We start from the raw sequence: 23,910 nt of genomic DNA, 5'->3' as shown, positions 1-23,910 counted from the left end.
GAGAGGAGAGAGCGCGGGGGGGGAGAGGAGAGAGAGCGCGGAGGGAGAGGAGCGAGAGAGAGAGCAAAGCAAAAGGAAATGAGAGACTGAGAGAAAGACAGAGTTCAAGGAAGAGAGACAGGTATCTCTGGAAATCAATGATGTTGCTGGTGGGTAGCATAAGCAATAAGATGGGGCTAAGGATAAATCTTTTTTCAAAACAAAGTTACTGCAGGAGATTTATGCTTGCTTTACAAATATTTTCTGTGGTTCAGCTATTGTTCATGGTTAGAATATTTTCATTAAGGGATATATTGGCTTAGAGTCCTCTTATTACAGTCCAATGCAGAAATAAAAATCCTTTGTGTTTACCACTTTAAATTCAGGATCACTCAGATACTCAATCATCGAAATCTCAGTCTCTACCCCAACATTTCCAGTTGCATGGAATTGCTCGAGCGTAGGATGAGAGAGATAGCGACCAAGGTTGGCATCATTGTGAACCACATTATGACATTGACAATCATTCTTTCTTAAATTCTCAACAGAAGATTTTAATTGGATATTATTACTTACATAATAGTTTGATATCAATGTATCTTTATAATCCTAAGAGAACAAATAAATATTGTCAAAATTATTTGTTAATATCACAGTTTAAACCTTTATTACTATAACTCAATCATTAAGATGTAAAGGGTAAAGTAATATAAAGGTGAACATATTTATGAAAATCCTCAAATACTTCTCAACTGGCCTTGCAGATTTATCTACTTTTAAGGCTGCTAACCCTGCTCATACATCCTTTCTGTTCATATTAATTTCTGCTAACATTTCACAGTCTTACAATCTGATGTCTGCATCAGGGTCACTATTTCTTTTGTCAAGACTGATGCAAAGTATTTATTAACAATTGTGCCCATTTCATTAGGCCCACAAACAGATAACCTCTATAGTACGTCCTCTTTCTCATTATTCTTTTGTACTTTACAGACTTAAAAGCCCCTTTATGCCCACCAATGCTTTCTCATGCACTCTCCTGGTTTTCCTAGTTTCCTTTTTATTGTTTTCCCCTGGCATTTTTATACTCTAGACTCTTACATATTATGTCTTCAATATCAGTCATAAGATGTTTATTTTATTTGCACAAGTAGTTACTCCTCTTCCTCTAGGTTAAATTGTATATTATTTTAATAAAATTAGCCTTTCCACAATTTGGAATTTTATTTCTCAGCTCATCCTTATTTTGTTTTTGTAACTGTCCTCAGCTATGGTCACTACCTCCAAGCCCCTACCTTCTATCTGCATAATCTTCAAATATTCAGTCCAGACCTCTCCCTCCATGTTAGTCTTTCTCTGCACTGTTTAGAATGTTCCCCTAGATGCAGTTCCAAGTGTTATGCTTTCTCCTCACTTTGTACACTAGAATTAACTTAGTTGTGGTTGACACTCAACTGCCCTCAAATGCCGAGCAAACCACTCAATTGCATCAACTACTAGAAAGTCATAAAGAAATGAAACCAGATGGACCAGCTGGCATCGACCTTGGAACCTGAAAAGACGATGGCAAAAACAAACAGCCATGCAAAGTCCTCCTTATCAACACCTGGGGGGGGGGGGGGGGGGGAAGAGTGCCAAAATTGACGAGCAACAGCCTGACACAGTCATTCTTATGGAATCACACCATACAGATAACACCCCAGACACCACCATTACCATCCCTGGATATGTCCTGTCCCACCAGCAGGACAGACCTAGCAGACGTGCCAGCAGTATACAGTCAGGAAGTAGTTGCCCTGGGAGTCTTTCACATCAACACCAGACCCCATGAAGTCTCATGGCTTCAGGTTAAACATTAGCAAGGAAACCTCTTACCGATTACCACATACTGTCCTCCTTCGGCTGATGAAGCAGTACTCCTCTGTGTTGAACAACACTTGGAGGAAGTACCGAGGGTGGCAAGGGCACAAAATGTACTCTGGGTGGAGGTTTCAATTCCACTATCAAGCCCTAAAGAATATAACTGCAATAATTCAGTTATGTTTAGTTTAGCGATGGAAAGGGATTGGTACATGCCACAGGTCAAGAGTTATCGATGGGACAAGGGCAATTATAATGTGATTAGGCAAGAATTAGGATGCATAGAATGGGGTAACAAAATGCAGGGGATGCAGAGAATGGAAATGTGGAACTGGTTTAAGGAACAGATATTGCGTGTCCTTGATATGTATGTCCCTGTCAGGCAGGGAGGAAGTGATAAGGTAAGGGAACCGCGGTTTACTACAGAAATTGCATCTCTTGCTAAGAAGAAGGAGGCTTATGTGTTGATGAGGCAAGATGGTTCAGATGAGGCGATGGAGAGTTAGGAAGCATTTAAAGAGTTAAGAGCAAAGAGAGGACATGAGCAGTCTTTAGCAAATAGAAACCCTAAAGCTTTCTATAGGTATGTGAGGAATAAAAGGATAATTAGGGTAGGAATAGGGCCAGTCAAAGACAGAAGTGGGAAGTTGAGTTTGGATCCTGTGGTGATCAGAGAGGTGCTAAACTAACATTTCTCATCGGTTTTCAGTCAGGAAAAGAAGAATATTGTTGAGGAGAAGAATGAGGAAGAGGTGTTATCAATTCTAGAAGGAGTGAAAGTAGACAAGTCCCCTGGGCTGGATGGGATTTATCCAAGGATTCTCCGGGAAGCTAGGAAGGAAATAGCAGAGCCCTTGGCGTTGATATTTGAGTCATCGTTGTCTACAGGTCTAGTACCAGGGGACTGCAGATTGCAAATGTTGTGCCCTTGTTCAAGGAGGGCAGTAGAGGTGATCCAGGTAATTATAGACCGGTGAGCCTTACTTCTGTTGTAGGAAAGGATTATAAGAGATAATATTTATAATCATCTAGCAAGCAACAATTTGATTTCATTTAGTCAACATGGTTTCGTCAAGGCCAGGTCGTGTCTCACAAACCTCAGTTTTTTCAGAAGGTGACCAAGCATGTAGATGAGGGTGGGGCAGTTGATGTGGTATACATGGACTTCAGTAAAGCCTTTGATAAGGTTCTACATGGTAGGCTGTTGGATAAAATGCAGAGGCATGGAATTGAGGGTGATTTAGTAGTTTGGATTAGAAACTGGTCCTGATAGCATTCCAGCAATAGTACTGAAGATGTGTGCTCCAGAACTTGCCAAGCTCTTCCAATACAGTTACAACGCCGGCATCAACCTGACCCTGTGGAAAATTGCCCAGGTTTCTTGTACACAAAAAGCAGGACAAATTCAACCCGGCCAATTACTGCTCAATCGGTCTACTCTCCATCATCAGTAAAGCAATGGCAAGTGTCACCAAAAGTGCTATCAAGCAGTACCTGCTCAGCAACCACCTGCTCAGTGATGCCCAGTTTGGGTTTCGCCAGGGTCACTCAGTTCCTGATCTCATTACAGCCTTGGTTCAAACATGGACAAAAGACTGAATTCCAGAAGTGAGGGGAGAGTGACAGCCCTTGACATCAAGGCCGTATTAGACTGAATATGGCATCAAGAAGCCCTAGCAAAACTGGAATTATGGGTATAAGGGGGCAAACACTCCGCTGGTTAGAGTGTCATACCTGACACAAAGGAAGATGGTTGTGGTCATGGAGGGACAGTCATCTCAGTTCCAGGACATCTCTGCAGGAGTCCTTCAAGGCAGTGTCCTAGGCCCAACAATCTTCAGCTGCTTCATCAATGATCTTCCCTCTGTCATAAGGTCAGAAGTGGGGATGTTCGTCAATGACTGTATACTGTACATCACCATTCACAACTCCTCAGATCCTAAACCAGTCTGTGCTCAAATGCAACAAGATCTGGACAATATCCAGGCTTGAGGAGACAACTGGCAAGCACCTCACAAAAATGCTAGACAATGATCGTCAACAATAAGAGACACTAACCACCACCCCTTGACATTCCATCACTGAGTTCTCCCAATGTCAAATCCTTGGGGTTAACATTGACCAGAAACTCAACTGGACTCACCACATAAACACAGTGGTTACAAGGGCAGGTCAGAGACTAGGGGTATTGCGATGAGTAACTCATCTTCTGACACCCCAAGGTCTATCACCATCTACAAAGCATAAGTCAGGAATGTAATGGAATACTCCCCACTTGCTGGATGGGTGTAGTGGCAACGACACTCAAGCGGCTTGACACCATCCAGGACCATATGTGGATGTACCTACTAGAGAAGGTGCAAAATTTGACCTACGCTTCAGGCAGGTGACTTGAGGCGTCAGTGGGGGAGCATTTTGGGGGCAGCGACCATAATTCTATTAGTTTTAAAACAGCGATGGAAAAGGACAGACAAGATCTCTCAGTTGAAGTTCTAAATTGGAGGAAGGCAAATTTTGACGATAGTAGACAAGAACTTTCGAAAGCTGACTGAGGGCAGATGTTCGCAGGTAAAGGGACAGCTGGAAAATGGGAAGCCTTCAGAAATGAGATAACGAGAGTCCAGAGACAATATATTCCTGTCAGGGTGAATGGAAAGGCTGGTAGGTGCAGGGAATGCTGGATGATTAGAGAAATTGAGGGTTTGGTTAAGAAAAAGAAGGAAGCATATGTAAAGTATAGACAGGATAGATCGAGTGAATCCTTAGAGGAGTATAAAGGCAGCAGCAGTATACTTAAGAGAGAAATCAGGAGGGCAAAAAGGGGACATGAGATACCTTTGGTAAATAGAGTTAAGGAGAATCCAAAGGATTTTTACAACTACATTATGGACAAAAGGGTAACTAGGGAGCGAATAGGGCCCCTCAAAGATCAGCAAGGCAGCCTTTTGTGTGGAGCCATAGGAGATAGGTGGAGATACTAAATTTGCATTTTGTATCAGTGTTTATTGCGGATAAAGACAAGGAAGATATGGAATGTGGGGAAATAGATGATAACATCTTGAAAAATGTCCATATCACAGAGGAGGAAGTGCTGGGTGTCTTAAAACACAAAGATAGATAAATCCCCAGGACCTGATCAGGTGTACTCTAGAATGCTGTGGGAAGCTAGGGAAGTGATTGCTGGGTCCCTTATGGAGATATTTGCATCATCGATAATCACAGGTGATGTGCCAGAAGACTGGAGGCTGCCAAATGTGGTACTATTACTTAAGAAAGATGGTAAGGACAAGACGGTGAACTATAGACTGGTGAGCCTGACATCGGCGGTGGGCAAGTTGTTGGAGGGAATCCTGAGGGACAGGATTTACAAGTATTTGGAAAAGCAACAACTGATTAGGGATAGTCAACATAGCTTTGTGCATGGGAAATCATGTCTCACGAACTTGACTGAGTTTTTAAAAAAAAGTTACAAAGAGGATTGATGAGGGCAGAGTGGTGGATGTGATCTATATTGACTTCAGTAAGGCGTTCGACAAGGGAGATCAGTTAGCAAGATTAGATCTCACGGAATACAGGGAGAACTAGGCATTTGGCTCAAAGGTAGAAGACAGAGGGTGGTGACAGTTGTTTTTCAGACTGGAGGCCTGTGACCAATGGCGTGTCACAAGGATCAGTGCTGGGTCCTCTACTTTTCATCATTTATATAAATGAATTCAATGTGAGCATAGGAGGTATAGTGAGTAAGTTTGCAGAAGACACCAAAATTCGAAATGTAATGGACAGTGAAGAAGGTTACCTCAGATTACACAACACCAGGTTACAGTCCAACAGGTTTATTTGGACGTACTAGCTTTTGGATCGCTGCTCCTTCATCAGGTCGTTATGAAGTATGAGAATGTAAGACACAATTTATTGCAAAGGTTTACAGTGAGAGTTCACACTGTACACTTTTGCTATAAATTCTCTATCTTACAATCGTGCACTCCACAACCATCTGAAGAAGCAGTACTCAGAAAGCTAGTGATTAGATTAGATTAGATTAGATTAGATTAGATTAGATTAGATTACAGTGTGGAAACAGGCCCTTCGGCCCAACAAGTCCACACCGACCCGCCGAAGCGAAACCCACCCATACCCCTACATTTACCCCTTACCTAACACTACGGGCAATTTAGCATGGCCAATTCACCTAACCTGCACATCTTTGGACTGTGGGAGGAAACCGGAGCACCCGGAGGAAACCCACGCAGACACGGGGAGAACGTGCAAACTCCACACAGTCAGTCGCCTGAGTCGGGAATTGAACCCGGGTCTCTGGCGCTGCGAGGCACTGGCACTGTGCCACCGTGCCGCCCACAACAATAGTGCTTCCATTTAAACCTGTTGGACTATAACCTCGTGTTGTGTGATTTTTAACTTTGTACACCCCAGTCCAACACCAGCATCTCCAAATCATGACCACCTCAGATTACAACAGGATCTTGACCAGATGGGCCAATGGGCTAAGGAGTGACAGATAGAGGTTAATTTAGATAATAGTGAGGTGCTGCATTTTGGGAAAGCAAATCTTAGCAGGACTTATACACTTAATGGCAAGGTCCTAGGGAGTGTTGCTGAACAAAGAGACCTTGGAGTGCAGATTCATAGCTCCTTGAAAGTGGAGTCATAGGTAGATAGGATAATGAAGAAGGTGTTGGTATCCTTTACTTTATTGGTCAGAGTATTGAGTACAGGAGTTGGGAAGTCATGTTGCAGGTGTACAGGACGTTGGTCAGATCACTGTTGGAATATTGCGTGCAATTATGGTCTTCTTCCTATCGGAAGGATGATGTGAAACTTGAAAGGGCTCAGAAAAGATTTACAAGGATGCTGCCAATGTTGGAGGATTTGAGCCATGGGAGAGACTGAATAGGCTGGGGCTGTTTTCCCTGGAGCGTTGAAGGCTGAGGGGTGACCTCATAGAGGTTTAAAAAATCATGAGGGACATGGATAGGATAAATAAACAAAGTCTTTCCCTTGGGGTGGGAGAGTCCCGAATTACAGGGCATAGGTTTAGCGTGAAAGGGGAAAGATATAAAAGTGACCTGAGGGGAAACTTTTTCACAGAGGGTGGTGCATGTATGGAATGAGCTGCCACAGGAAATGGTGGTGGCTGGTACAATTGCAACATTTAAAAGGCATCTGGATGGGTATATGAATAGGAAGGGTTTAGAGGGATATGGGCCAAGTGCTGGCAAATGGGACTAGATTAGGCTGGGATATCTGGTCGCATGGACAAGTTGGACCAAAGGCTCTCTTTCCAAGCTGTACATCTCTATGACTTTATGACAAAGGAATCCACTTGATTGATCCCATATCTACAAACATTAAATATCCCCACCATCGGCACTCAGTAGCAGCAGTGTGTACAAGCTGCACTGCAGAAACTGACTAAAGATCCCAAGACAGCACCTTCCAAACCCACAACCACGTCCATCTAGAAGGACGAGAGTAGCAAGTACTTGGGAACACTACCACCTGCAAGTTCCCCTCCAAGCTACTCACCACCCTGACTTGGAAATATACCGCTATTCCTTCACCATCGTTGGGTCAAAATCCTGGAATTCCCTCCCTACCAGCATTGTGGGTCAACCCACAGCAAGTGGACTGCAGTGATTCAAGAAGGCAGCTCACCACCATCTCAAGGGCAAGTAAGGATCGGCTATCAATGCTGGCCAGCCAGCAATGCCCAACTTCCACAAGTGAATTGAAAAACAAATTGGATACCACATGTATTTGTGTATAGGCTGATCTCATGATCTTTGGTCAAAAAATCTGGTATTTTTCATACACCTCGTGTGTAAGTCTACCCTAGCTTATCAGGGGTCTGCAAGGTTTGTAGCTCAGGTTGAGGTTTAGGGTATAGGTTTGCTCACTGAGCTGTAGGTTTGATAGCCAGATGTTTCATTACCTGGCTAGGTAACAATGGTGACCTCCAAGTGAAGGGGTCTCTTCCTGACCATATAAACAGCCTTAAACGGTTTGCACATTTTTTGATTCAAATACAATACCTGCAATACCATGCCACGGTAGCCTAGACAGAAAACCAAGATTGCCCAACATGTACCAATAGAACTTAAATGATAAGTTAATTGGGTTCTACTGATTTGTAATCAGAAGTCAGAAGAAAAATGGATTCAGTCTCTCATGCATCGGCTATATGGACAAAATCCCAATGAACTCTAATATGCCAGGGACCAGAACTATGGACAAGATTGGAGCAAAAATAGCTTTGGTTAAGACCACTGGCCAAGAAAGGAGTTAATTCACCATAGTACTTGGTCGTATGGCACATGGAATAAAGTTAAGCCTATGGTGATTTTTAAGCAGAAAACTCTGAAAATTTCCTAAAGGCATTGTGGCCCTCGACCATGAAAAAGGGTGGATGGATGAAGGTGGATGCAAGACTTGGATCAGGGAGATCTGCAAAGTGCGACCAGGTGGACTTAGAAAGGAAAAAAAGCTTGCTGGTTTAGGGTATGTTAAGAACTCAGTGAAATTGCAATGATTCCTGGAGGCTTTACGAACATGGTGCAGCCACTAGATGTTAGCATCAATAAATCTTTTGAGGACCTTAGTATGAAAGAAATGGAACACTTGGATGCAAGAAGGGTAAAAAAGCTTCACAAAGGGTGGCAACATGCATGCGTCATTACTTGCAACTGTATGTGAGTGGATTGTCGAGTACTGGAAGATGAAAACTGAAATTATTGTGAAAGCCTTTAAAAAATGTGGAATTTCTAATCCTTTAGATGGTACAGAGCATGACTATTTATGGTCAGATGGAAGTGATGACAAAGCAATTGATGAGTGCAGATGAAGATGATCCATACAGTGATATGCTTGACCCAGACAACTGGAATGAATTATTCAGTGGTGCAACTGATGAGGACAGTGAATTTGAAGGATTCTGATGAACTTTTACATGTACTGGTAGCTTTTGTTTTTAAGCAGCCCTCCCATAATATTTGTGCAATACGGTGAGAAGAGTTTTTTGATGTAATTGTTATTAGTATTTTATTTTTAAAAAATCGCATAAAACTATCAGTCTTTTATTTTGTTTTTACTGCTCCTCTGTTTTTATTTCATGAATTATATGTTATATAAAGACTCCTGATTGATGGCCTGACCTCCTGCTGGTGTGCCTATTAACGTTTGTACATATGTGTAAATCTACATGCACTTTATGGTACTGGTAACTGGAATGCGGTATGATAGTACTATTCTAACACAGCAGGCAGAATGGAGAAAGTTATTTTGTAGATAAATATTCAATAATGGTCATAATTCTTTTTCCTTTTGTTGTTTATTATTTTATATAGAGATCTGGCTCTTGTTTGTTCATTTTTGACTCATGCCAAGCATGAATTTCATCCCCTCGAAACCAATACCTTATGTATAAGTCAAACCCTAATTTCAGCTTAAAAAAGTGGTCTTCAAAACTTGACCTATACACGAGTATATATGGTAGTTAAACAATCCCTTCTTATTATTATTTAGTCTTCTTATTCTTATTTTTGCAAAATTTAATGACGTTTAATCCCCTCTCTCCTTGAAAGTTTTGTACATTATAGAACACAAACAATACCGGTGTCCCTTTTGTACTTTTTACTTCTACTCATATGGCTTCATTTGATGATTCTTCCAAGATTATGCCCATCCACACTACTATAATTGATTCCTTGATCAAAACTGCGATCTTCCACTCCCCAAACTCATTTGAATACCCTGTTACCAGGAATGTTGAGCTGTCAATCTTGCAGCCAAGTCTCAGTCATTGCTGTGTCCTCATTTATTAGGGAACCATGTAATTAAAAACAAGTAATGTTGTAAATTACACGCTCCACTTACTCATCAAAATGTGTTTCACTCTGCAGTTTATATTTTAATCTACTTATCAAAGATGCATCACTTTTTCTGTTTCAAATTCTGCATCAATATACAAACCCTGACTAGAATTCTTTTGTACTGAAAATGTGTTGCTGGAACAGCGCAGGTCAGGCAGCATCCAGGGAACAGGAGAATCGACGTTTCGGGCATAAGCCTTTCTTCAGGAAGAAGGGCTTATGCCCGAAACGTCGATTCTCCTGTTCCCTGGATGCTGCCTGACCTGCTGCGCTGTTCCAGCAACACATTTTCAGCTCTGATCTCCAGCATCTGCAGACCTCACTTTCTCCTCATAGAATTCTTTTGTATGCTGATCCTTCTATAAAAACTGACATGTAAAACCATTTACTGAAGAGAATACAGAATTTTAAATTTCTAAAATGATTTTTTTTCCTCACTACTTCTACTGGCCTTTCTTACCTATTTGCTGTCAAGCATTCCCTAATTTTTCCTTTCTCTCACTCCATCTTTCAGATTGGTCACTAAATATTTTCCAGATGGACATAAAGGATTTATAATGTTTTTCCATGATGAATGGGAATATCCCCAGTAGAAGTAGTGACCTACTAAATACAATCCATCTATTTTGTCTTAAAAGGTGGTAGATACAAACAGTGATACAAAAATCACATAAATACAGGCTTGTGTTAAAATGTCAAGATTACTTGAATTATAAAAATACAGAACTACAGCTGGTGATATTCATATTTTGAATATGGAATCTGCAATATTTTTAGACAAGCACAGAGATAACATTAAACATGCATATGCCAGTGTTGGGTGAAGTATATTCTATGTCACTGAGTATATTAACACCATCAGTAGCTTCCTTCGTAGTTTACAGGTTATACTTTTAGTATTATCAGAATTTATATGAGGATGGTACAGACAGTATTTGTCAAAAAGAAAGTTTAATTATAGTTAACCACAAAAGTAAATAAAACCACCTGCTACAACTTGAAGAATAACTGTAAATCAAGATGCTAAAAATGGCATGAGAAGCTCAAAATAGGTTTTCATGGAGCCCACAGCTGCTTCTAAGATATTGTGAGTTGAATCAAAATATAAAACAAGCTCAAAGTCTGTGATCATAAAAGGCAACCTTTAAACATTTTTTCTACAATATGTCAAATGCAGTCTGCACAGACAATCAATTCCAGCAGAATAGTTGTATATTTGTACTGAATGAGTTATGCCCACAGGAACCAAAATATCAAATTTCATTATCAGCTCAAGGATGAAGTCTTTTACAGTCTGCCAAACAATCTCTGCTTTGGGATATTCATCTGCCTCTTGTCCTGCCAATAGACCTTGCAGGTTAAATGAAACAATTAATCACAGTCAGTGCAGATTCCGGAGTTTCTCTGACATTGATAATGATGCTATCAAATAAAGGCAAGCATATACCAATGCCTTCTTCACTATCCTATCTTCCTGTGAGACTCCATTTTCAAGGAAAAATGAACCTGCACTCCAAGGTCTCTTTGTTCAGCAACATTCCCATCATGTTGCCATTAAGTGTAGAAGTCCTGCCCTGATTTGCCTTTCTAAAATGCAGCACCTCACATTTATCTAAATTAAACTCCATCTTCCACTCCTCAGCCCATTGGCTCATCTAATCAAGTCCTGTTGTAATCTGAGGTAACCTTCTTTTCTGAAAATGTGTTGCTGGAACAGCGCAGCAGGTCAGGCAGCATCCAAGGAACAGGAGAATCGACGTTTCGGGCATATGCCCTTCTTCAGGAATGTGGGGGTAAGTACATGAAAGTTTTTGGTACTTACTGTCTTTAATTTCCGATATGGCTAAGAAGAAATGTTTGTTTAGTGTATGGATTCTTCTGTGGATGAAGAACAGTAGAGGTCCTTTGCAGGTCTGTGAGAGTGTTGTCCTGAGCTGGGGTAGGTCTAATTGCAGGGAATGTAGGTAGCGGCGCATGGCTGCAAGCGTGGAGCGGAGTATCCTGAGGGAGGTCTGTTGCTGGAGGCTTCGGATTTGTTGTAGGTACTGGTTCAACACATTTTCAGCTCTGATCTCCAGCATCTGCAGTCCTCACTTTCTCCTCGAAGATTTTAAACTTCTTTTCTGTCCACTACACCTCCAATTTTGGTGTCATCTGCAAACTTACTAATTACATCTTCTTTGTTCACATCCAACTCACTTATATAAATGACAAAAAGTAGTGGACCAAGCACCAACCCTTGTGGCACACTGTTGGTCACAGGCCTCCAGTCTGAAAACCAACCCTCCACTATCACCCTCAGTTTTCTACCTTCAAGCTAGTTCTGGATTCACCACTCTATAAATTCCACCGTATCATTAACACATCAAATTTTTGGTATTTATGGATCACTATGAAAATATTTAATTATTTTGAGTATTTATGTTAAAAAATTCACAGAAATGCATTAGATTTTGTTTTGAATATTTATTTGAACTGAGCTGAGTCACAGCCAGCTGAGAGAAAGAAGTTATCCAACTCATTCTCTAATTTTCTAAGAAGCTGGAGAGAGAAAAAGAGAATATTCAGTACGTCAATATACCTTTATCATAGCATGAGGCTGCTTCATTGTAATTCCTGTTTTATGTTATTTTACTGTGTGGTTTTGGTAGTTTCAGTACCAAGTGACCAATCTGTTCATTCAGATACAATTCTCCTGCATCTCCTATTTTTTTCCATTTTTTAATGAATTATAAAATGCCACATGAGCTCATTTTGTCTTTCACAATTTTGAGTCAGAAGAATGTATATTCTCAAGTCCAAGTGATGTAATAGATTATCACATTGCTGTTTGTGGGAGCTTGCTGTGCTCAAATTGGTTGTACTTTTTGCTTTCAAGAAGTAACTATTTACCTCATTCACGCTGAAGCATTGAGATAAGAGATTGGAAAGGCATTGGCGATGATCTTTCAGGAAACACTGGAGTCAGGGAGGGTAAAGTGAGGGCTGCAGATGCTGGAGATCAGAGCTGAAAATGTGTTGCTGGAAAAGCGCAGCAGGTCAGGCAGCATCCAAGGAACAGGAGAATCAACGTTTCGGGCATTCCTGAGGAAGGGCTTATGCCCGAAATGTTGATTCTTCTGTTCCTTGGATGCTGCCTGACCTGCTTCGCTTTTCCAGCAACACATTTTCAGTCAGGGAGGGTGCCAGCATTCTGAAAAATGGCTAATGTAATACCCCTATTTAAGAAGAGAGGGAGGTAGAGACAGGAACTTACACACTGGTTAGCTTGGTGTCAGCCATTGCTAAGATTTTAGAATCAGTGATTAAGGTTGACATTGTCGAGCACTTGGAAGTGGATGGTAAAATAGAGCTGAGTTGGCACGGCTTTGTCAAGAGGCAGTCATGCCTGACAAATCTGATGGAATTCTTTGAGGAGACAATGAGCAAATTAGACAAAGGAGAGCCAGTGGATATGACCTATTTGGGTTTCCACAAGGCCTTTGACAACGTGCTGCAGAGGAAGCAGCTGACTAAAATAAGTGTTAGGAGCAAAACACTGGCATGGAAGGAGGATTGGCTAATTGGCAGAAGACAGTAAAGAGTGATGGAGGAGTATTTCACAGGACAGTGACTAGTGGAGTTCCACAGGGGTCTGTGTTAGGACCTAGCATTATTTTGCCATCATGTCCTTTGTCAATATCGTTAAATTTGCAGATGGTAGAGGAGCAGGTGCTTTGGGGAAGCAGAGGCTGCAGAAAGACTTGGGCAATTAGGAGAATGGGCAAAGAACTGACGGATGGAATACAATGTGGGAAAGTGAGAGGTTATGCACTTAGTCTATAACCTCTACTCTTCCTATTTTCTAGGCAGGGAAAGGCTTCAGAAATCTGAAACAAAGGGACCTGGGAGACTAAAGTCAGGGTTCTCTTAATGTTAACATGCAGGTTCAGCTGGCAGTTAGAAAGGCAAATGCAATGTTAGCATTCATTTTGAGAGCAGAGGTGTACTTGGATTTGGAATATTGCGAGACATTTTGGGCTCTATATCTAAGAAAGGATGTGCTGGCCTGGGATGCTGTTCAGAGGAGGTTTACAAGAATGATCCCATGGATGAAGGGCTTGTCATGAGGATTCTGGATCTGTGCTGGGAGTCATGACTCCACCATGGAGTCAATGGTGGATCGCATTGAAACTTATTGTACACTGAGGGGCCTGGATACTTTGGATGTGGGGAAGAACCCAAGGTCACAGCCTCAGAAAGAAGGGAAAACCCTTTAGAATTAAGGTGAGGAAGAACTTCTTCAGACAGAGGTTAGTTAATCTGTGGAGCTCAATGTCACTGAATGCTGTGGGGGCCAAATACAATCTGTCTTGATTGTATTTAAGACAGAGGTGGATAGGTTCTTGATTGATAAGGAGATTAAGGGTGAGGGGGAGAAGGCATGAGAATTGAATTGAGAAACATGTCAGCCATGATCGAATGGTGGAACAAACTCATTGGATTGATTCGTCTAGTTCTGCTCCTGCTTCTTATGGTCTTATGGTCTTATACCCTGAAGTCCTGAAAGGTAATACAAATTGTTTTTCTTTGAAGAATTAATTTTTTTAGTTCCCCTATTAATTTGCCCCATGTTACTCATAGTAACTTTTAGTAACTCTTTCCATCTCTTAGGATGAAGGTAAATTTAGCTTTCACGGAGGCTAACGCCACAACCCCCACTTGTATTACTGATCAAAACATGGACCAGGCAGTGAATGTATTATCTCTGATGACTTTAAGTCTCATTACCACAAATTAAAGCAAATTTTCTTGTAAAACAAATTAAAATCGTATATTATTGCTGGGTTGAGATATCAGTTGGCCTTCCAGCAACATTGACTTGTTAATGCAACATGCTTGATAAAGCATGTTACATAAGAACATGACAACTAGGAGCAGGAGTAGGCCATCTGGCCCCTCGAGCCTGTTCCGCCATTCAATAAGATCATGGCTGATCTTTTCGTGGACACACCCAGTTACCCGCCCTTTCACTGGAACCCTTAATTCCTTTATTGTTCAAAAAAATCTACCTTAGCTTTAAAAACATTTACTGAAGTACTGAATGCACTGGGCAGGAAATTCCTTAGATTCACAACCCTCTGAGTGGAGAAGTTCCTTCTCATTTCAGTACTAAACCTGCTTCCCATAATTTTGAGGCGATGCCCTCTTTTCCTAGTTTCACATGCCAATGGAAACATCCTATCATTTATTCCTTTCATAATTTTATATGTTTGTAGAAGATTCCCCCTCATTCTTCTAAATTCCAATGAATATAATCCCAGTCCACTCAGTCTCTCCTCATAAACCAACTCCCTCAACTCCAGAATCAACCTAGTGAACCTCCTCTGCACCCCTTCCAGTGCCAATACATCCTTTCTCAAGTAAGGAGACCAAAATTGCACGGAGTAGGCCAGGTGTGGCCTCACCAGCACCCTATAAAGCTGCAACATAACCTCCCTGCTTTTAAATTTAATCCCTTCAGCAATGAAGGACAAAATTCCATTTGCCTTCCTAATTACCTGTTGTACCTGCAGACAAACCTTTTGTGATTCATGCACAAGGACACCCAGGTCCCTCTGCACATGCTGCAACATTTTACCATTCAAGTAATAATCTTTTTTTCTGCTATTTCTACCAAAATGGATGACTTCACATTTATTAACATTTGTATTCCATCTGCCAGACCTTTACCCACCTCACTTAAAGTATCTCAGTTTCTCTGCAAAGTTTCACAGTCCTCTGCACACTTTGCTCAGCTACTCACCTTAGTGTCATCTGCAAACTTTGACACACTACACGTGGTCCCTAACTCCAAATCATCGATGTAAATTGTGAATAATTGCAGTCCCTGAGGCGCACCACTAGTCATTGATTGCCAACCAGAGTAGCACTCATTTATACCCACTCTGTGCTTCCTGTTAGTCAACCAATCCTCTACCCAAGCTAATACTTTACCCGTAACGCCATGCATCTTTATCTTACGCAGCAGCCTCTTGAGTGGCACCTTGTCGAAAGCCTTTTGTAAATCTAGGTGTACCACATCTACTGGGTCCCCATTGTGCACCATGCTCGTAACATCTTCATAGAATTTCAAAGCTGCCCTTCATGAATCCATTCTGCGTCTGCCCAACAGGACAATTTATAGAGTCATAGAGATTTACAGCATGGAAAGAGACTCTTTGGTCCTACTCGTCCATGCTGACCAGATGCCCCAAACCTGCCAGCACCCAGCCCATATCCCTCCAAACCCTTCCTATTCATATACCCATCCAAATGCCTCTTAAATGTTGCAATTGTACTAGTCTCCATCACTTCCTCTGGCAGCTCATTCCATGCACATACCACGCTCTGTGTGAAAAAGTTGCCTCTTAGATCTCTTTTATATCTTTCCCCTCTCACCCTAAACCTATGCCCTCTAGTTCTGGACTCCCCCACACCAGGGAAAAGACTTTGCCTATTTACCCTATCCATGCCCCTCATAATTTTGTAAATTTTGTCACCCCTCAGCCTCTGATGCTCCAGGGAAAACAGCCCCAGCCTGTTCAGCCTCTCCCTATAGCTCAAATCCTCAAGCCCTGGCAACATCCTTGCAAATCCTTTCTGAACCCTTTCAAGTTTCACAACATCTTTCCGATAGGAAGGAGACCGGAATTGCACGCAATATTCCAACAGTGGCCTAACCAATGTCCTGTACAGCCGCAACATGACCACCCAACTCCTGTACTCAATACTCTGACCAATAAAAGAAAGCATACCAAACGCCTTCTTCACTATCCTATCTACCTGCGACTCTACTTTCAAGGAGCTATGAACCTGCACTCCAAGGTCTCTTTGTTCAGCAACACTCCCTAGGACCTTACCATTAAAATGTACAAGTCGTGCTAACATTTACTTTCCCAAAATGCAGCACCTCGCATTTATCTAAATTAAACTCCATCTGCCACTTCTCAGCCATTGGCCCATCTGGTCAAGATCCTGTTGTAATCGGAGATAATCTTCTTTGCTGCCCACTACACCTCCAATTTTGGTGTCATCTGCAAACTTACTAACTGTACCTCTTATGCTCGCATCCAAATCATTTATGTAAATGCCAAAAAGTAGAGGACCCAGCATCAATCCTTGTGGCACTCCATTGGTCACAGGCCTCCAGTCTGAAAAACCCTCCACCACCATCCTCAATCTTCTACCTTTCTATCTAGATGCCTTGCTATTTCTTCCTCGATAATGGACTCAAGCATCTTCCGGCCTATAATTCCCCATCTTTTGTCTATCAACCTTTTTAAATAGTGACATTCCACTTTCCAATCTGCTGGAACTGCCCAAGAGTCCAGCAAATTTTAGAAAATTCCCTCAAGAGCACTTACTATTTCTCCCTCCATCTCCTTTAGTACCCTGGGATGTATTCCATCAGGGCCAGGAAACTTGTTTATCCTTAGCTCCATTAGATTGTTCAACACTACCTGTTCCGTGATAATGATCGTTTCCAGGTTCTCACCTACCTTTATCTCTTTCTCAATTACTGGCATGCTGTTCATGTCTTCTACTATGAAGACCGACACAAAATAGCTGTTTAATGCTCGGTCATTTCATCATATCCCATGATTAAATGTCCCTTCTCATCCTCTAAAAGGACCAATATTTACTTTAGTCACTCTTTCATTTTATGTATATATAGAAATATTTGCTATCTGTCTTTATATTCTGTGCTAGTCATTTTTCCATGTTCTTACTTTTCTTTATAGCTCTTTTTGTGGCTTTCTGTTGACCTTGAAAGCTTTCCCAGTCTTCTAGTCTCTTGCTGATCTTGGCCACTTTCTGCATCTTCTCTTTGAATTTGATAGCCTCCCTTATTTTCTTAGGCACATATGGCAGATTACCCATTTCCTTACAGTCCTTCCTTTTCACTGGAATATACTTTTGCTGAGCGCTTTGAAAGTCCTCCACTTCTCATTAACTGTCCCACCATAAAGTATTTGTTTCCAGTCGACTATAGCCAACTCCTCCCTCATCCTATTGTAGTCTCCCTTGTTTAAGTACAGGTCCCTGGTACCTTCACACTCTCCATCTGTATTCTAAATTCAACCATACTGTGATCGTTGCTTCCAAGAGAATCTCTAACTATGAGGTCATTAATTATTCTTATCCCATTACACAGGACCAGATTCAAGATAACTTGCTCCCTTGTCGGTTCCATTACATACTGTTCAAGAAAACCATCATGGATACACTAAACGAACTCCTCCTCAAGGCTACCCTGACCGAGTTGGTTCAACCAATCGACATGTAGGCGTGTGGGCGGCACGGTGGCACAGTGGTTAGCACTGCTGCCTCACAGCGCCAGAGACCCGGGTTCAATTCCCGCCTCAGGCGACTGACTGTGTGGAGTTTGCACATTCTCCCCGTGTTGTCTGCGTGGGTTTCCTCCGGGTGCTCCGGTTTCCTCCCACAGTCCAAAGATGTGCAGGGTCAGGTGAATTGGCCATGCTAAATTGCCCGTAGTGTTAGGTAAGGGGTAAATGTAGGGGTATGGGTGGGTTTCGCTTCGGCGGGTCGGTATGGACTTGTTGGGCCGAAGAGCCTGTTTCCACACTGTAATGTAATCTAATCTAAATCTAATCTAATCTAAAACTAAAACACTACAAGTACACAAAATCCCTCATGATAACTGAATCACCATTTTGACAGGCATTAATTATGTCTTTGTTTATCGTCCACCCCAATGTGATGTTATTATTTGATAGCCGATAGACTACACCAGTCAGTGACATTGTCTTCTTAGAACTTCTAATTTCCACCCAAATGGATTCAAGCTTGTTCACCACAGAATGTATATCATCTCTCAGCACCGCCCTGATGTCATCTTTGAATATCACAGCTACACCACCTCCCTTACTTTCCTGTCTGTCCTTCCAAATAGTAAATTACCCCATGATATTTAGCTCCCAGTCAAGACCATCCTATAACCTTCTGTCCGTAATGGCTAAAAAATCATATTAATTCCCAATGATTTGTGACGTTAACTCATTGACCTTGCTACGAATGCTACGAGCATTCAAGTGCCCTTATGCTAGTTTTCAAACCCACAACACCTCCCAAGAATACCTCCTGAGTTATTAGGGTTATTTAGGGTTTAAACTAGTTTGACAGGGGGATGGGAACCACAGCTGCATATGTGGGGGGGGGGGGGGGTTGGGGGTGGGGGGTAGTTTAAATGGGGCAGTGACAGGATGTGGTGAATCTATTGGGAAGGTTTTTCACATGGTGAAACAAAGGGATCAGTTAAAGCGTGTGCGCTTTAATGCAAGGAGTGTCAGAAATAAGAGTGATGAACTTAGAGCATGGATCAGTACTTGGGACTACGATGTTGTGGCCATACGGAGACATGGGAGTCACAGAAACAGGAATGGTTGTTAGATGCTCCAGGGTTTAGAACGTTTAAAAAGAATAGGGAGAGTGGAAAAATAGGATGGTGTGTAGCATTGCTAATAAGAGAATGCAGCACAGCTACAGAAATGAAGATTGTTGAGGAAGGTTTGTCTTCTGAGTCAGTATGGGTGGAAGTTAGGAACAGCAAGGGAGCAGCCACTTCCTTGGGGGGGGTTTCTACAGACCCCTAACAGCAGTAGGGAGATTGAAGAACTCATAAGCCGGCAGAGTTTGGAAAAATACAGATGTAGCTGGGTTGTTGTTTAGGGTGACTTCAACTTTCCCAATATCGACTGGAACCTCCTTAGTGCAGATGGTTTGCATGGAGCTGTTTTTGTCAGGTGTGTTCAGGAGGGTTTCCTTTCTCAGTAGGTAGACAGGCCAATGAGGAGAGAGGTCATTTTGGATTTGGTGCTCAGCAATGAGCCAGGACAGGAGTCAGATCTCACGGTGGGAGAGCACTTTGGTGACCGTGATCACAACTGCAATTGACCAAAACAACAATTTACCATAGCCTTGGAGAGGGGAAGGAGCAGTTACCAAGGGAAGATAGCATCATATTTAATTGGGGAAAAGGAAACTATCAGACAGGAGTTGGGAAATACAGACTGGGAGCAATTGTTCCATAGGAAGCGCCCAGTAGATATGTGGAGACTGTTTAAGGAGCAGTTGTTGCGACTGATGTACAAATTTGTCCCTCAGAGAGGTAAGTAGTAGTAAGATTAAGGAGCCTTGGATGATGAGAACAGAGGAGCTTTTCGTCAAAAGGAAGGCGGCAGCTTACGTAAGGTGGGAAACAAGGATCTAGCACAGCTTTAGAAGATTACAGGCTTGCTAGAAAGGAGCCCAGAAATGGACTGAGGACAGCCAGGAGAGGGCACGAGAAAGGTTTGGCAGAAGAACCCAAAGACATTTTATTCATACGTTAGGGATAAGAGAATGATCATGGAGAAGGTAGGGCTGATAAGAGATAGCGTAGGAAACTTGTGTGTGGAGTCTGAGCAGATAGGGAAAGCCCTAAATGAGTTTTTGCTTCGGTTTTCACTAAAGAAAGAGACCTTGTTGTAAATGAGAACTTTGAGCAGCTGGGATACAGGCTTGAACAGATCATGATTGAAGTTAATGTACTGGAAATTTTGGCAAACATTAAGATTGATAAATCCCTAGAGCCAGACCAGATTTATCTGAGGCTACTCTGGGAAGTGAGAAAGGAGGTTGCTAAGCCGCTGGCGAAGATCTTTGCTTCCTCACTCTCCATGGGAGTCATATCGGAGAATTGGTGGGAAGCAAATGTTGTTCCTCTTTTCAAGAAAGGTAATAGGGAAATCCCTGGCAATTACAGACCAGTCAGTTTAATATCTGTTGTCAGCAATGTATTGGAAAGAATTCTGAGGGATAGGATTTATGACTATTTGGAAAAGCATAGTGTGGTTAAAGGCAGTCAGCATGGCTTTCAGAGGGGCAGGTAATGCCTCACAAATCTTATGGAGTTCTTTGAGGAGGTGTCAGGACAGGTCGATGAAGGTCGAGCAGTGGATGTGCTTTATGTGGACTTTAGCAAGGAATTTGATAAGGTTCCCCGTGGTAGGCTCATTCATAAAGTCAGGAGGTATGGAATACAGGGAGATTTGACTATCTGGATTTAGAATTGGTTGGCTGACAGAAGGCAGAGAGTGGTTGTAGATGGAAAGCATTCTGCCTGGAGGTCAGCTTTGAGTGATGTCCCGCAGGGTTCTATTCTTGGGCATCCGCTCTTTGTAGTTTTTATAAATGACTTGGGTGAGGTGGAGGAGGTGTGGATTAGTAAATTTGAAGATGACACAAAGATTGGAGGTGTCGTTGATAGTATCGAGGGCTACTGCAGGCTGCAGCACGACATAGACAGGATGCAGATTAGATTAGATTAGATTAGATTACTTACAGTGTGGAAACAGGCCCTTCGGCCCAGCAAGTCCACACCGACCCGCCGAAGCGTAACCCACCCAGACCCATTCTCTTACATTTACCCCTTCACCTAACACTACGGGCAATTTAGCATGGCCAATTCACCTAACCTGCACATTTTTTGGATTGTGGGAGGAAACCAGAGCACCCGGAGGAAACCCACGCAGACACGGGGAGAATGTGCAAACTCCACACAGAGAGTCGCCTGAGGCGGGAATTGAACCCGGGTCTCTGGCGCTGTGAAGCAGCAGTGCTAACCACTGTGCTACCGTGCCGCCCAGATCTGTGCTGAGAAATGGCAGATGGAGTTCAACCTGGATAAATGCCAAGTGGTGCATTTTGGAAGGTCCAACTTGAACACTGAATATAGGATTAAAGACAGGATCCTTGGCAGTGTGGAGGAACAGAGGGATCTTGGTGTTCAAGTACATGGATCCCTCAAAGTTGCCACCCAAGTGGATAGGGTTGTTGAGAAAGCGTATGGTGTTTTGGCTTTTATTAACAGGGGGATCGAGTTTAAGAGCTGCAAGGTTTTCCTACAGCTCTACAAGTCCCTGGTGAGACAACACTTGGAATATTGTGTCCAATTCTGGTCGCCCTACTATAGGAAAGATAGAGGGTGCAAAGAAAGTTTACTAGGATGCTGCCTGGATTGGAGGGTTTGTCTTATGAAGAGGGTTTATCTTATGACTAAGCTTGGACTTTTCTCTCTGGAGAGAAGGAGGAACAGAGGTGACCTGATCGAGGTATACAAGGTATATAAGAGGAATAGATAGAGTCAATAGCCAGAGACTTTTCCCCAGGGTGCATGGTATTGGGGGCAAAGTACTAACTTGGATTGAAAGTTGGTTGGCTGATAGGAAACAAAGTAGTGATAAACGGCTCCATTTCGGAATGGCAGGCAGTGACCAGTGGGGTACTGCAGGGATCAGTGCTGGGACCGCAGCTTTTTACAATATATGTTAATGATATAGAAGATGGTATTAGTAATAACATTAGCAAATTTGCTGATGATACTAAGCTGGGTGGTAGGGTGAAATGTGAGTAGGAGATTACAGGGTGACCTGGACAGGTTAGGTGAGTGGTCAGATGCATGGCAGATGCAGTTTAATGTGGATAAATGTATGGTTATTCACTTTGGCAAGAACAGGAAGGCAGATTACTACCTAAATGGAATCAATTTAGGTAAAGGGGCAGTACAAAGAGATCTGGGTGTTCTTGTACACCAGTCAGTGAAAGTAAGCATGCAGGTACAGCAGGTAGTGAAGAAGGCTAATAGTATGCTGGCCTTCATAACAAGAGGGATTAAGTATAGAAGCAAAGAGGTTCTTCTGTAGCTGTACAGGGCCCTGATGAGACCACACCTGTGTGCAGTTCTGGTCTCCAAATTTGAGGAAAGACATTCTGGCTATTGAGGGAGTGCAGCGTAGGTTCACGAGGTCAATTCCTGGAATGGCGGGACTACCTTACGCTGAAAGACTGGAGCGACTATGCTTGTATACCCTTGAGTTTAGAAGACTGAGAGGGGATTTGATTGGAGACATAAGATTATTAAAGGTATGGACACTCTGGAGGCAGGAAACATGTTTCTGCTAATGGGTGAGTGCCGAACCAGAGGACACAGCTTAAAAATACGGGGTAGACCATTTAGGACAGAGATGAGGAGAAACTTCTTCACCCAGAGAGTGGTGGCTGTGTGGAATGCTCTGCCGCAGAGGGCAGTGGAGGCCCAGTCTCTGGATTCATTTAAGAAAGAGTTGGATAGAGCTCTCAAGATAGTGGAATCAAGAGTTATGGAGATAAGGCAGGAACAGGATACTGATTAAGGATGATCAGCCATGATCATATTGAATGATGGTGCAGGCTCGAAGGGCAGAATGGCCGACTCCTACACCTATTGTCTATTGCACGAGGGGTCATAGTTTTAAAATATAAGGAGGAAGGTATAGAGGAGACGTCAGAGGTAGGTTCCTTACACAGTTGTGAATGCATGGAATGCATTGCCAGTGGTGGTGGTGGAAGCAGAGTCATTAGGGACGTTTAAGCGCCTGCTGGACATGCACATGGACAGCAGTGAATTGAGGGGTGCGTAGATTAGGTTATTTTATTTTACATTAGGATTAATCCTTGACACAACATCGTGGGCTGAACGGCCAGTTCTGTGCTGTACTTTCTATGTTCTAAGATACACATACTAAAACAATGCCATGTAATGGGTGAAAAAAAAAGACCATTTTTAATGAAAATGCTTTTATGTGCTGGTGCAAAGTTTACTAAAATAAATAGTTATAAACATTATTGGCAATAATCGTATGTACATGGAATTATATAGCACAGAAGGAAACTATTTTAAAAGCGCATTCTCTTGCTCTTACACATGGCCTTTTGTGAAGTATCTATCTAATTACACTGTTTTATGAAGTATTTTCTTTCCGGTCATGTAATATCTATGATTGATCATCTTATGTCTTTCTTCCAAATTTTTGGCGGACTGGTTAGATTTGTTAGATACTGTGTTTACATCTTCAAGCAGCACTCCAATTGAAAAGAAAAACTGCAGCTAAACAAAATATATGGTTAATGCAAATACAACTCACCTTCTTTAGCTTTATCCATACTTCCTCTCGTGAATGCCCACCCAAGAATCCAGTTAGTGTAAGGAAACAGGCCAAAAAAGAAGGAGCAAGTGCAAACTGGAAAAAAAAAAGCAGATATCTTATATGTTCTTTTTCTTCAATCTGGGAAAGTGATTCAGCAAATACAAATGGCATGCACAAACGCTGACATTCTTAAA

At 42.2% G+C, this 23,910-nt stretch overlaps 1 protein-coding gene across 4 annotated transcripts in view; it reads right to left on the bottom strand.

Moving 5' to 3' along the window:
• LOC122543442 (UI-like) overlaps positions 1-23,910 on the bottom strand; it is a 167,913-nt gene that overhangs the window by 81,016 nt on the left and 62,987 nt on the right. For all 4 annotated transcript variants that reach the window (XM_043682171.1, XM_043682152.1, XM_043682156.1 and 1 more), the window contains 2 exons: positions 23,714-23,809; positions 556-588 (listed from right to left, as the gene is read on the bottom strand). In XM_043682171.1, the coding sequence (XP_043538106.1) occupies positions 556-588; positions 23,714-23,809 (129 nt within the window). The remainder of the gene's footprint in view (positions 1-555; positions 589-23,713; positions 23,810-23,910) is intronic.

The sequence above is a fragment of the Chiloscyllium plagiosum genome, chromosome 3, assembly GCF_004010195.1.
Source record: "Chiloscyllium plagiosum isolate BGI_BamShark_2017 chromosome 3, ASM401019v2, whole genome shotgun sequence".
Taxonomy (NCBI): domain Eukaryota; kingdom Metazoa; phylum Chordata; class Chondrichthyes; order Orectolobiformes; family Hemiscylliidae; genus Chiloscyllium; species Chiloscyllium plagiosum.
Note: the sequence above shows the minus strand (reverse complement) of the source record. Positions and strands in the feature narration are given on the sequence as shown.